This window comes from Odocoileus virginianus, chromosome 18 (assembly GCF_023699985.2).
Source record: "Odocoileus virginianus isolate 20LAN1187 ecotype Illinois chromosome 18, Ovbor_1.2, whole genome shotgun sequence".
Lineage (NCBI taxonomy): Eukaryota > Metazoa > Chordata > Mammalia > Artiodactyla > Cervidae > Odocoileus > Odocoileus virginianus.
The window spans coordinates 31,568,913-31,583,626 of record NC_069691.1 but is presented as its reverse complement, the minus strand read 5'-3'; the positions used below and the strand labels follow the sequence as shown (position 1 = coordinate 31,583,626).

General features: G+C 41.9%; 1 protein-coding gene and 1 non-coding gene across 9 annotated transcripts in view; both read left to right on the top strand.

Moving 5' to 3' along the window:
• Positions 1–14,714, top strand: part of TTC39B (tetratricopeptide repeat domain 39B) — a 141,945-nt gene that overhangs the window by 83,111 nt on the left and 44,120 nt on the right. For 7 of the 8 annotated variants that reach the window (XM_070480533.1, XM_020886860.2, XM_020886859.2 and 4 more), the window contains 4 exons: positions 3,468–3,578; positions 6,974–7,105; positions 8,282–8,358; positions 14,399–14,466. In XM_070480533.1, the coding sequence (XP_070336634.1) occupies positions 3,468–3,578; positions 6,974–7,105; positions 8,282–8,358; positions 14,399–14,466 (388 nt within the window). The remainder of the gene's footprint in view (positions 1–3,467; positions 3,579–6,973; positions 7,106–8,281; positions 8,359–14,398; positions 14,467–14,714) is intronic. The other variant, XM_070480532.1, reaches the window with a different exon arrangement.
• Positions 9,543–9,676, top strand: LOC139039546 (U4 spliceosomal RNA). The gene has a single exon (XR_011492885.1). It is a non-coding gene; the product is annotated as a U4 spliceosomal RNA (small nuclear RNA).

Genomic DNA, 14,714 nt, shown 5'->3' with positions numbered 1-14,714 from the left:
CCAGATGACTTATTGCAGGCTGAGGTCATCTGGGTTACTGGTCTCCCTCGGTCTGCTGTCCCTCCTCAGGAGAATGACAGGGCTTCCAGTCAGGGACCCTGTGGGTCTTGTTCAGTGTTGTATTCCAAAACCTGGAAGAGTGCCTGGTGCATAGTTAGAACTCTCTAATGTTAGTTGAATGAATTTTGGGTAGAGATTTAATTGGGAGAGCGGGGAGGTGGGGGGAGAAAGTGAGGGAAGAGATATGTCTGTAGACACTAGGCAGCAAATGACTGCTCACTTGGCAGATAGTGGAGGTGTCACAGGATGAATCCAAGAGATGCTGAGGAAGTAACACTGACAGAATTCTATGGTGGACTCATATGGGACGTGCTAAGCAACTTGTGAAGAGTCTTCCTGAGAGGTTTGTTAGTATTAGGTTTCTCAGAGAAACAAGGCCAATAGGAGCGATATATCAAGAGAGATTGAGGGAGAGGGAAAGAGATTGATTTATTATGGAAATTGGCTCGTGTGGTTATCAAGGCCAAGAAGTCCTGGGATCTGCCGTCTGCAAGCTGCAGAACCGGGAAAGCCAGTGGTGCAATTCAGTTCAAGCCCGACGAGCCGGGAGCCAGGAGCACAGGAGAGCAGAAGATAGATGTCCCAGCTCAAAGAGGGAAGAGATCGCGAATTCATCCTTCCTCTGCCTTTTTTGTTCTGTTTTGGCTCTCGGCAGATTGACTGATGCCCACCTACGTTGGGAAAGCCCATCTGCTTTACTCAGTTCACGAATTCTAAGGCTAATGTCTTTCAGAAACACTCTCACAGACACAGAAGTAGCATTGGACCAGCTATCTGGACATCCCTTACTCATTCAAATTGATGTATAAAGTTAACCATCACAATTTCTGAGCTCCGCAGCTCACTCGTTTTCCAAGAACTCGTCTCCTGTCTGCACCATCCTGGAGGAGAGATGCTTTCAGGTCCCAGGCATGAGGAATTTTGTCTCTACCCAGAGCAACATTTCTGTTCCCCTCACCTGCCCACTCAGCAATACTTACTGAGTCAACAGTACTTACTTACTCAGATTTACTATGTTCTAGGTACAAGCAAAGGCCCTCGGGGTGCAGCAGTGATGAAAACAACCTCCTTGCATTTATATCCTAGAGAGAAAAGGTAGCCAAAGGCAGGTCCACAAATATAGGCACAAGATATTTTGGATGGTAATAAGAGGTATGAAGCATACAAAACAGGGAGATAAGATGGGCTGGGATCAGCAAGGCACTCTGATTCCCTGCTTTTTGAGCTGAGATCTGAAAAACAAGAAGGAACCAGCCATGAGAAGCCCTTGGAGCAGAGAGTGGGTGGGTCCCTGTAGCAATTTCAGAACCCGCTTCTGGAAGATGAGTGACTGAAGTGGGATTTTGTTTTCTTGCTTAAAAAGTGAGTATGGAGAGGACTGGTTGCTCAGAAGTTCAACTTTGGGCGCCTTGAAATGAAGCATTGTACTGCTTGTCTCCTTACTGACCTATTTTCTTGTTAAGAAATGTTACACAAAACATTTTTTTTTACCAAGTCCAAGCTAACTCTGCTTTGACAGGCCAATGACTCTGAGAGACAAGGTGTTGAGGCAAGAATGACTTTATTCGGAAGGCCAGCTGACCAAGGAGATGGCAGATTAGTGTCTCAAAGTAACCATTTTTTGGAGCCTAGATGCCAGGTTCTTTTTATTAAATCTGAGAGAGAGAGAGAGAGAGAGAGAGAGAAGCATATGAGGAACTAAAGTCAAAGGACAGAATGTAGAGGGAGAGACAGTGAAGAAATAAAGAACGTATCCAGGAAGGGTCAGCCTTTGGAAGGAGTGTATTAATCCCTTCTGTTCACAGGTGGGCAGAGTCAGATTCTCTCTCTGTGAGCTGAACAAAGGCTCTTTAGTTTACAGTCAGGCAGAGGGGCAGGGTCCTCTGAGGCAGGCTACTACGTATGATTATAATAACAAAAACAATGAAAAAGCGAGTCAAAGAAACAGTTTCCAACATGGAGTCCGAATTGGCTTCTCTGCAACACTTCTAGAGATGGCTCTTGTTTGAAAGGGCGGATTTTCTGTCAATCATAAGTGGTTTACATGATTTTCTAAAAAGGGTAAAATTATGACTCACACAGATGTAAACATGAACAGATGTTAAACAGTTTGCTTAACTCATTAATCAGGGAGGGAACTGGGCAGATGTTAAAACAGATTTGAAGGCGATATCAAAACAGCACAAATTTTATGGAGTAAAGGAATGTTGAAATGAATGTGCAAATTCAGGCAAAACTGGCTTCTTCTATAGTGGAGGCAGGAAGTCAATTGAGGGCTGGGACAGAATTTACATGTGTTAAATAACAGGTTCAATAGCATAAATTTGAAGATCTGATTGTCTTTATTAAACTCTTTGTGAATTGGGCTGAATCCCAACTAGCATTTGAAAGGAGCTCCTTCAGGTTGCAGGAAAGGAAAGGTTTTTCAAGGCAGAGAGGAAACAGGGGAAAGAAGGAAGTTGTTAGCCAAGAATGCATTGTTTTAGGCTAGGTTTCTCTCCTAAGGGGGAGTGGGAGGGGCCTTTCAGTGGACTTCCTAGTGCTGCTCAGGATATTCCAGGTTGACTGGTTATAGGTCACATTCTTGGAGAAGATTGAAACTGGCTAGGTCCTGGTGAGTGTTAGCATAAGGGACTCCATCTTGGGCCTGTTGTCTCTCTTTAAACACAGATCTGTAGACAACAGTTATTTTGCCTTGCTATCCGTTATATATAATTTACAAAGCTGTAAGATAGCTCCTGTGGAGGCAAAAACAAATAACCTGGTGGAGTCTTCTTTAGATTTTGGACAATGCAGTTTTTCACCAACCACATTCTTAAGTGCGTGCGTGCATGCTCAGTCGTGTCCAACTCTTTGCGAACCCATGGACTGTAGCCCACCAGACTTCTCTGTCCGTGGGACTTCCCAGGGAAGAGTACTTGGGTGAATTGCCATTTCCTCCTCCAGGGGATCTTCCTGACCCAGGGATCGAACCTGAGTCTCCTGCATTGGCAGGTAGATTCCTTACCACTGCATCACCTGGGAAGCCTGAAGCACATTCTTACCCCTACATAATCAAACTACAACAAAATAACCTCTGCTTCCCCTCATGAATAGAGATAGTGCCTATGCTTGTGCTTTTTGAAGTGATGGGGGTAATTAATTATTTATTAAGTGGCTGCTAAGAGCATTAATTGTCAATTGGTTCCATTCTTGAAACAGTCCCATTAAGTAGGTGGTGGTATTCCCATTTTACAGATGAGAAAGTCAAGTTTCAAGGGTTAAAGACACAACTAGTAAGTGGCAGAGTTAGAGTTCTAGTCTGTCTTTTTGTCTCCAAAGTGTACATACCTACACACTCCCTGTGATAACTTGCTACAAGTAAAAACTGTAAAAATTCTGTGTATTTTTTTTTTCTTGATCTTTAGGTCACTGTCAACTAAGGTGGATCTTAGGAGTGGCCTCGAAGAATGTGCAATGGCATTGAACTTATTTCTAAGTAACAAATTTACAGATGCCTTAGAATTGCTTCGACCATGGTAATTAATTTTCTTTTGTATAAAATACGTTTTTCATGTGTTTTTGATGATTCTGTCTCTGATGTCATACTTTTCAGTTAATTTGTCTACATTTCCATCTGAATATTTATAAGCTATTTAGTTGAGACTTCTTTTGATTGGTTTTAATATCCAGTTAAGAAACTTGTCTTGTCAACTTTAATCATTGGAGCATTTCTGATTCTTCTGTCTTTTTCTATACTTGTTCAAATCATGTCATCTTATTAGTAGTGTAGAGTTTCATTTGGTTTTCTTCAGTGAAATATTTTTATGGGTATTCCTCTGAACTTAAATATGTTTGAGAAAAGTTTCCTTTGAAATGGACATGGGAAGAACTCAAATATGCTAATCATGGAGGCTAAAAAGAAATTCAAGGTAATGAAAATATTCTTGGGACTCCTGATTTATGTGATACATCAGTTTCATTTCAATTAACAGCACTCATGTGCAGGCTTAGTCATGTCTGACTCTTTGCGACACCATGGACTGTAGCCCATGAGGCTCTTCTGTCCAAGGGATTTCCTAGGCAAGAATACTGGACTGGCGTGCCATCTCCTCCTCCAGGGGATCTTCCCAACCCTGTGGGTCGAACCTGCATCTCCTGCATTAGCAGTCAGATTCTTTACCACTAAGCTACCTGGGAAGCCCCATTTCAGTGACTAGTACCTATCAATTCTGATGATGTGGCAGGAAAACCTATGCTTAGCCTTCTTCCTAGGCCTCCCTTTGACCCTAGTGCCCCTCTGTACAGTGTGACTGGAGCTTGCCAGGAATAAGCTTACCTCCTGCCTTCACTTTCACTTTTCACTTTCATGCACTGGAGAAGGAACTGGCAACCCACTCCAGTATTCTTGCCTGGAGAATCCCAGGGATGGGAGCCTGGTGGGCTGCCATCTATGGGGTCTCACAGAGTTGGACACAACTGATGTGACTTAGCAGCAGCAGCATGCCTTCAAACACAGTCACTGACCTGGATGAAACTTAGACCTCATATAATAATTTCAAGATGGTTACCTTGTGGGCACGGGAGTGGGACTCTTTGCTTTGAGGAGTCAGTAGGGTGGGGAGGGTGATGTGACTCTGGTCATTGACTTTGATTCTTAGAAATTACAGTAAGTCCCTTACATACAGACAGATTCCATTCTGAGAGCGTGTTCATAAGTCTAGATTTGTTCATAAGTCCAACAAAGTTAGCCTAGGTACCCAACTAACACAATTGGCTATATAATACCGTACTGTAATACATTTATACTTTTCACACAAATAATATATGAAAACCACAAAAATAAAACATTTTAAATCTTACAGTGCAGTCCCTTGAAAAGTACAGTAGTACAGTACAACAGATGGCATACAGGGGCTGGCATCCAGTGACCAGGCAAGAAGAATTACTGCCTGGAGGAGGGAGAGGAGGTGGGCAATGACAGAGCTAAAGAATCATCAGAAATAGGAGATGGAGGGCAAGCTGAAATTTTACTGATTCCTGATGTTGATAGAACGCACGTTCGAATCTTTGAAAGTTCTCAACTTAAAGGTTCGTATGTACGGGACTTAAAGTAATGTGCTTACTGAGGCACATTAAACTCTGAGATTTAGATGAGTTGCAATCAGTTAGCATTTCAGAGGTTAGGAACAGACAACAAAATAGATGGTAAAGCCCCTGGCCTAAGGAAGTTGCCCAGTGCTGCCTCCATCCAACACTCACATTTTCTACCTTGCCTGTTGCCACCTTTTCCCCTTTGTCTTGTTTAGTCTTCAGATGTCTGTCTGTCCTTCAGATCATCTTCTGTCTCTGTGTCCATCTATCTTTCTCTCTCCCTCCTTCTCTGCCAGTCATTCTCTCCTTATTTCCCCTCGCTTCTTCTTCCTGCCTGTCTCCTGTGTTTTTTATTCAAAAAGTCTCCTTTTTCCCTCTTCCACTGACACCCAAACTGGTCATAATATGGAATGAAAGTAAACAACCAGATTTTATATTTAGTCTAGTTTTATATCCTCTGATCTTTCTGAATGTTTCACTGTTAAACATGTTTTTTGTTTTTTTTTTTCTCCCACTCAAATACTTTTTTTCCCCCTTGGAAGAACTTTTGGTTTGAAATGTGAGAATTCCACAGCATTGTAAATCAGCTATGCATGTGTGCTGTCTGCTAAACCGCTTCAGTTGTGTCCAACTCTTTGCGACCCCATGGACTGTAGCTACTAGGCTCCTCTGTCCATGGGATTTCCCAGGCTAGAATACTGGAGTAGAGTGCCATTTCCTCCTCCAGGGGATCTTCCCAACCCAGGGATCGAACCAAGTCTTCTGTGGCTCCTGCATTGCATGTGGATTCTTAACCCCTGAGCCACCGGGGAAGCCCCTGGAAATCAACTATACTTCAATACAGAATTGTTTTTTAAAAGGTGACGTTTAAAAACCACAATTACTGATTTACATTGGGTTGCTCTTATTCCTTGCATATTGTTTGTTTGTTTTCTTTTTTGAATCAGCAGTGCCCTCACTGTTTGGGACTAACTGCAGATTCTGAAATGATGTTTAGACTCTTTCTGGTGGGGAAGGAATAATGTGGATTGTATCTGTTTTGCAGAGCAGCAGGCTGTTGTATGTTAATTAAAAACAAAACCGCACATTAATATTGTAAATCTTATAATTAACTAATGAACATAGCTTGAGAAGTTTTGAGGAAAGACATAGTGAGGTTTTCACAGCCTGAGAGTCTGGGTTGTACCATCTGTTGAGACTAAATGTCCTCAAGAATTGAAGCAGTTCTTACTGATAATATGAATCATCAAGAACTTTAATCAGGATTCCTAGATAATGAGATGAGATTTGGTAAGAGGTCTACCATGAATTTTTATCTCGGCCCTTTGTGGCTGACCTAACTGGTTGCCCAGATCTTGCTTCCTCACGGCCTCTGCCTAGGAGAAGGGAGGGGATGGTTTTAAATAAACCTTATCTTTCATAATTTCTCTGTCACAAAATATATTTTCAATGGCTTTTATTTTACACTTATTTCAGAGCTAAGGACTGCTTCTTGTACAACTGGGAAAAATTAGGATTGCTTAGAAGCATTTTCTAAGAAATGAGTCAGCAGGCTGCCCCCTTGTGCTCAAACAGGGAAAAGCATATGTCGCTTTCTGCTTCAACCTGTCAAGTTTCCTGCTGCCTGCCTGGACTTGAACTGGAAAGTCCCCAGTGCTTGAGTTTTTGGGGGGCATGTCTTTCATAGTCCACGTTATTTCAGTGATCATGGTGCAGGAGTAAAAGTCGTACTGTGAAAGTCAAGCCATGGATGAACTAGAATTTCTTATGGTTATTGTCAGATGAGACCTGAATGCTTTTCAGTTGAATTGAAATGCAGTCATTTCCATGTTCTTCCCAGGGCTAAGGAGAGCATGTACCATGCCTTGGGCTACAGTACCATTGTGGTGTTGCAGGCTGTCATGACCTTCGAGCAACAGGACATCCAAAACGGCATTTCTGCCATGAAGGACGCCTTACAAACCTGCCAAAAGTATGAGCTGACTAATTAAATACTTGAGATATGCCTAAAAACTTTTCTGTCTGTGTTACAAAAATGGATGTTCTCTGCTTCACTGAGAGTTCTGTTGGAAGTTGGCCATGGTTATAGAAAAGGACTTAGGGCATCAGAGCTTCCTGACCTCCTGTACTTTTGTGAGAGATTAAAAATATTTCCCCTAAGGAATTATCCTATGATGCTGGTGTGGCTGAGCACGTGGCATCTATACCTTCCTCTTTTCTTTTTGGTGTTTGAGCTACGGAAAAGTGCTGAGGATTTCAGTGGGGTTAGCAGCAAGCATCTCTTGGGGTCCCCCTGGTGGAGAGATTAGGTACTACCTGTTGGCCTGGTACTCCAGGCCCACCAAGGAGCATTTTTATGTGGGAAATGCTGTAAATGCAGAAGCGGGTCTTTTATTTGCCTAAATGGACATATTTGAACAGTTTTGCTTGGTGAAAATGACATGGAGTTTCAGTTTTGTGTGTATATGAAGCCTCTAGCAGAAGCTGTTAATTAGCATTGGTGAATTTTAACAGTGAAATTATACCCTCTTGTAATTATGTTTCTAGCCCCTCAAATGAAGAGAGTTTCCAAACACTGCACTCTAACCCCATTCTTAACCAGTGGTGAAGTGACCCTTAACCACAAAAACCCTGATTTTAGCCATAGAGATCAGGGAAAGGGCATGACAGAGTTAGTATTGGTTGGTTTGGTTTAATCACTAAGTCGTGTCCGACTCTTGCGACCCCATGGACTGTACCCTGGCTAGGCTTCTCTGTCCATGGGGTTCTCCAGGCAAGAATACTGGAGTGGGTTGCCATTTCCTTCTCCAAGGGATCTTCCTGACCCAGGGATTGAACCTGGGTCTCCTGCACTGCAGGCAGTTTCTTTACCGACTGAGCTACCAGGAAAGCTCCCAGCATGTAGGTTTGTCCACACACATAAACATGTTCAGTGAGCTTGTATTAAATGCCCACAGGTTGCCAGTGCTGGGAACTTGGTGTGCAGGTTTCAAAACGGTGGTCTCTGCCCTGCAGATTTTAGGGTTTAGAGTTCTGTTTCTGGTGACCTTTTGGTGAGATTACAACTGAAATGGATGTGAAATGAAAATGAGCTTGATTTATTACTTTTTTCTTTCTACTTCTCATCTCTTCTACTTCTTCTGTGCAGATACAGGAAGAAATGCACAGTTGTAGAGTCTTTCTCAAGTCTTCTTTCAAGAGGATCCTTGGAACAGCTGACTGAAGGTAAGGGGCATTTAAAAGATTGGGCATTTTCCTTTCTTTGAAAAATTAAAACATGGTCATGCTCATAAAATCAACATTTAAGTGAATAATATAAGTAAATGGAATGTCTTTTTCTCTTCCCCATCATCACTCACTCTCCAGAAATAACCACTGTTAACAGTTGGTTTTCATGCCTTGCACACTCTTCTCTATACATATACAAATATATGCAGAACATATACATAAGATTTTTATAGTAATTTATTATTATTCATTTTTTCAAGTACAGAAGCATGTGATACATGTGCTACAATGTGATTTTTGGCATTGACTTTTTCCAGGTCAACCCATATAAAATGTACTTCATTCTACTTAATAGCCATGTAGCTTTCATTAGGACAAATACCATAAATTAGTTTTTCTGTATCGAAGGACAGTTATATTGTTTTTTTGCTATTAAAAATAATGCTGGCCTAAAATTCTTGTACATATAACTTCTTGCATTTTTGACAGTATTTCATAGGATAGATTGCTGGGATTGAGGGTTTGAAAATAGAAAACATTTATAGATATCACCAATTTTTCTCCAAAGAATTAGGTCAGTTTATATTCTTATCATCCATGGTGAGAGTTTCTATTTTTCTATAAGCTATTAATTTTTTTCTCAAGGTCAGTAATTTTGATACCTTTAAAATAACGATGATGTTTTACAGTATAGAAAATGTTTGGTTTGTATACATTTAGGACTACTAGAGTTCAGGAATGTCCTAAATGTGGACATTTAGGACTATTAGAATCCAATATATCTTCAGCATGTTAATCAGATGGCTGGGAGAAATTGACTCCTTTTGCTGTTTCCTTGATGTTCCCACAGAGATTAGGGCAGAGGTTCCATGATGAGTCCTGTTATATTAGCATTATGCTCTAGTCAGAATGGTTTATAAGAAAGGAGCGTCGCAATACTCCTGTAGGAGAGAAAATATCCTTCAAATGTGGCCAGTGTAACAAAGCCTCTGCTATCTGAGGAGCACTTGTGCCTGCGCTATCACTGTTAAGAGTGTTCTCTGGAGGAGGTAACATGAAATTGTCAGAGCAGCTGTGGCCAGTTAAGGCAAGAGCAATTCTGGAAAATGCTGTTCATCATTCCTAGTGGTCGAGTCTGTGCTAGGCACATTTTTTAGTGTGTTTCATTGTAAAGTTTTCTTAGCTTTGCGCAGTGGCAGTATCGTAGCCAATGAGGTTTATCCGAGGCGCAATTATTGCTAATTGTAAAGTTTTCTTTGCTTTGTTAGAAGAATATTATCAACTTGCTATGGACTTTGGAAAACTTGGGCTTAGTGTGTGTGTGTGTGTGTGTGTGTGTGTGTGTGTGCACGCACGTGCTCAGTCATCTCCAACTCTTTGTGACCCCATGGACTGTAGTCTGCCAGGCTTCTCTGTCCATGGGATTCACCAGGCAGGAATACTGGAGTTAGTTGCCATTTCGTCCTCCAGGTCATCTTCCTGACCCAGGGATCGAACCCGTGTCTCCTGCGTCTCCCGCATTGGCAGGCAGATTCTTTTCTGCTGAGGCGCCGGGGAAGCCCAGCCTGCCTAACCTCCTTTTTATAGACTAGAAACAGGATCAGGGAGATTAGACAAATGGTCCAAGGTTACTCGCCTGGCAGAGCGGTGTTCAGACCTGATCTGCCGTTCCCCAAGCCGCAGTTGTTTCCTCTGTTCCCCGCAACTTCTGCAGGTGGGTAGAAACAGGCATGAAATGTTTTCACATGTGGATGAAGGAAATGTTGAATTATTTTCTGTGTTAGACATCTTAAAAATAGGTGATACTGTGTTCTCATCTCTTTTTCTGTCTTTAGGCGTGGCATATTTAGAAGTGTTAGAAAGTAAACAGTAATAAGATACCACTACACAGTGTCCAGGAGATGGTGAGGGACAGGGAGACCTGGCATGCTGGTCTATGAGGTCTTAAAGTGTCAGACATGACTGAGTGACCGAAAACAACAACAACACAGTGTCCAAAATCCAGAACACAGAGACCAGCAGATGTTGCTGAGGATGTGGAGGGACAGGAACATGCACTCGTGGCTACTCAGAGTGCAGAATAGTGCAGCCACTTTGGAAGACAGCATGACAGTTTCTTATAAAACTAACAGCTGAAAACTTGTGTTAACACAAAAATCTGCAAAGAAATATTTATGGCAGCTTTATTCAGAATTGCCAAAACTTGTCCTTCACTAGGTGAATGGATGAAGTATGGTACATCCAGACAGTAAAATATTATTCAGTGCTACAAAGAAATGAGCTGTCAAGCCATGAAAAGATTCGGGGGAACCTTAAATGCATATTCTTAAGAGAAGGACACCCATCTGAATAAGGCCTACTGTATGATTCTAAGTAAGTAAGATTCTGGGAAAGGCTAAACTGTGGAGACAGTAAAAAGATCATTCGTTGCCAGGGGATGGGGTGGAGGGATGATCAGGTGGAATACAGAGAGTTTTTTAGGGCAGTGAAATCATAATGATTAAATACATGTCATTATACATTTGTCCAAACCCATAGAATGTACAACACCTTGGGTGAACCCTAATAAGAACTATGGCAGTAATTATGACATGTTAGTGGAGGTTCACCAGTTGTAACAAATGTGCCACTTGGGAGAGCATGTTGATCATAGGTGAGGCTGTGCATGTTGGGGTGAGCCAGAGAGCAAGGGATATATGGGAAATCTCTCTACCGTCCCCTCAGTTTTCCTGTGAACCTAAAACTCAGAAAAATAAGATCCTAATTTAAAAATTATGAAAATACATCAGCCTGTGACTTTAACTATTCTGAAATAAGGTTTATTTAGACTTCTGTGTCTGAAAGCGTGCTTAGCTAACGCTTCACTGCATAATGAAGATATTTCCTTCAGTGAACTAAGGAATTTATAATTAAGAGATGTTCTGGTAGGTACCTACTTGTAAATGCCAAATGTCTAATTTTGAGAGCTAAGGGCTGCCCAATATAAATCAATCCAAGTGAAAAGATAAGACTTTTATAAATTAAGTTGCATTTATTCCTAATGAATTTGGCGGTTGCTGCAATCCAAACAGACTTTGTGTTCAAGGGAGCATGTCAAAACATTGTAGATTTAGTGTGCAATTTGTTTTTCCTATAGGTAATTTCCATTTCTATCCTTGAGTGGCTGGTTGTTTGTAGGAGTAAGGATATTTAATTAAACTTTTTGTGGATTGAAGATGGGGCACACCCATTCTTCTCATGGCTGGCATATTAAATGGCTTTCAAATTGTCTTTAAAAACACATGTCTGTATGCAGTTCTTAGGATGTAAAAGGGATTTAATTCAAAGATTCATTATATATAGAGTATACAGCTCAAACTTTCTTGCCTTTTATCTCTGCCTTCGTGTTATGTCCTTTATGCTCCTCTTTGATTTGTCCATCTTTAGCTTAACTCTGATCCATCTACCCATCTGCTCAGATCTCTGCAAGGTCTCACCATTGATGCCAAAATCTTGGCTCCCTGTCCACCAATGCCAAATAGAAATACATAGACAGAGTTTGGAGGAAAAAAACAGAAAGAGTAGCTTCATTCTTTGCCAGTCAAAGGGGAAACACAGTAGGCTAGTACCTTAAGAACCATGCCCCATTTCCTCAGAAATAAGGAGAGGTTTTATATCCTAAGGAAAGTCTTGCATTTTTTTTTTCTTTTGCAAAATTTCAAAACGGCCACAGCTGGCATCAGGTAACTCAGTAACTCGGGTTGGTCTTTTCAGAAGTTATAAGCCTGTGACCTCCTTTCTGAAAGGAAGAATGCTGCAAGGGTGTGTAGGGGGAAGAATGCCAGGTGCAGAGTATAATTCATAATACATATGGAGTCCGAGAGTAATTAGCTTTATTTAGCTTTGTAAAAGGACCAGTCTAGCCACAAGTGTTTGTTAGTAGTAACAGCTAGACAGTAACCAAGATTGCTTAACTCATTCAGGCCTGTTTATGTTGTTTCCCTATCCTGTTCATTGTTTCCTTGTTTATCAGAAAAGTCTCATTTTTAAGAAAGGTCTCATTTCTATTTTTGCTGCAATACCACTGCCTGCTGGATGAAGCCCAGACTGGGATATTCAAGGTCATCCATCATTTAGCCCCACCTGCCTTCCCAGGCTCATAGCCCACACCTCACTGCGCTCCAGCCAGAGGCGCACCGTTGGTCTTGCCACGCAGGGCTCTGTGCTCCGCCTCTCTGCTCGCGCTGGTTCTCCCCCGGCAGCAACTTCACCACCTCCTCAACACATGCCCCAAGCCAGCCATCTGGGTTACTGAGCCGGCTTCCAAAGGGAGTAATTACTGAAAGTTCCTGCTTTGTGACAAGTTTCCCTGGGAAGAGGCTGTTCAAATCACTCTGTAAAAGTTACCTGTTTTTCTCCCACTGAACCCACTGAGAAAATCCAAGGGGCACCCTTTAAAGTGAGGCTTTCTGAAGGATGGAGACCCTGGCTGTTCATGCTGCCAGAGTGTGTGCTGCTGACCGCAGCTCCTCAAATTTGGCCTGTTGTGGGTTTGGCCCCATCTTACACATGCTGTTGGAAGATCTTCATTGCATTGTTGCTTCTTTGTCAATCAGCCTTTGGAACATGAGCATGGCAGGAAGGTGAACCAGTTTGTGAGAACAAAGTATGTGTGTGTGTGTGTAAGTGAAAGAAATAAAGCACTTGGTCTTATCCAGTTAGATTCAACATCATTCCATCAACACGGAAATATCCCGTTTTTCAGTTACTTACATCACTTACAAATGTGCTACATTTTGAAGTTTTGTCAGAAAGCATGACATGGGCCAAGGGGAGTAATCTTAGTGGAAGGAGCTGATGCATGTTGAGGGCTTACTCTGCATAGTGACTCTACAGGCATCACTTGAATTCTTCAGCTTTGAAATAGAGATGTCATTAGCTGGACTTGAAGAGCAAGGAGACCCGCAGAGGGAGGGAGGGTAGCTTGCTCAAGGTTCTGTAACTAGTATGTGGCAGGGCCTTTCCTACAATCCAGGCTGTTAATTACCCCAACACCAAAGCTCAATTACTTAAATAACACACTAGTTTGTATCCTATGGATAAAACAGTAAATTGTTGATTTTGTTTATATGAAAAAAAAAAAAAAAAAGCAAAGATTCCTCCCTCCCCAGTCTCTCCAGGTATCATGAACTGTTTAGGAAGATAGGCCACGTGTTTGGGGGCACTCTGTGTCCAGGGGATACAGACAAAGTTTTACGTAGCCCTCTTGTGAGTACCTTGTTCCTGCGCTGGATACCTCAGTGATCCAAATATCCTCAAGCTGAGACTTGTGTGGTGGCCCAGTGGTTAAGACTCCATGCTTCCAAGGCCTCGGGTGTGCGTACGATCCTGGGTCGGCAAACTAAGACCCTACGTGTAGCACAGCTGAAAGCAGACACACATACCCACATGCACACACGCACAAAGCAAGTAGCCCCAAACTCTGCTAGTGCTAACTTTTTTACATCAAGTCTTCCCGGAATGAGGCCTCATGAGTTGGACATGCAGGCCAGTTCTTTTTCCTAGAATCCTCAGGAATTACTGCTTTCTCTTCAGGTTGATAGTGTGCCTAACCATTGTCATGACCATCATGCCTTCATAATATTTTTGATTTTAGAATTAGTATATTCAAGTTAGTTTTTCAATCCATCCCTGTGGTAAACTTGAAGTTTACCATTAGGTTAAAAACACGAGTGGTTTTCTTTTCTCCCCAAAAGTGCTTTTCCGTTTTGGTTTCCTCCTGTGAGCCCAGTTTGGGTCTCTGACACCAAGGGCCTGACTCTTGGTGATTATATGTGAATCAAGCCAAAGATGACTTTCCCGAAGCATTTCACACATTCTGGAAAAATCTTGCTGAGGCCCTGAGAACTGAGATCATCATTCCACTTCTATGCAATCACGAAGCAACCTAGGTTTTTATGTCTCCTCTGGGCTCATTTATCTGTCTTTTCTGAATATCTCAGAGCAATTACTGTGGGTGTGGGATTTTCCTTAATATACTTTTATTTGTTTTTAATAGAGGAAATGCATGCTGAAATCTGTTATGCCGAGTGCCTCCTACAGAAAGCAGCCCTCACGTTTGTGCAGGTAACGAACATTTGGCTTAGCATCAGTGTCACCCGGGGAAGCCTGCTAAGTACGACAAAGAAAAAAATGTGGCTCATTCTGTGTCAGTACTTCAGTTCTTTCGACTTAGAGTTATAATGAAAGATATTTGTTATTGCTCGTAAACTTTGGCTGAAAGAAGACTCTGGGGGATCTTTTTTTTTTCCTACTCAAATGCACCTAAAAGATGCTGTTTTGAACTTCAGTCTGTTGGGAACCACTGTCTTTTA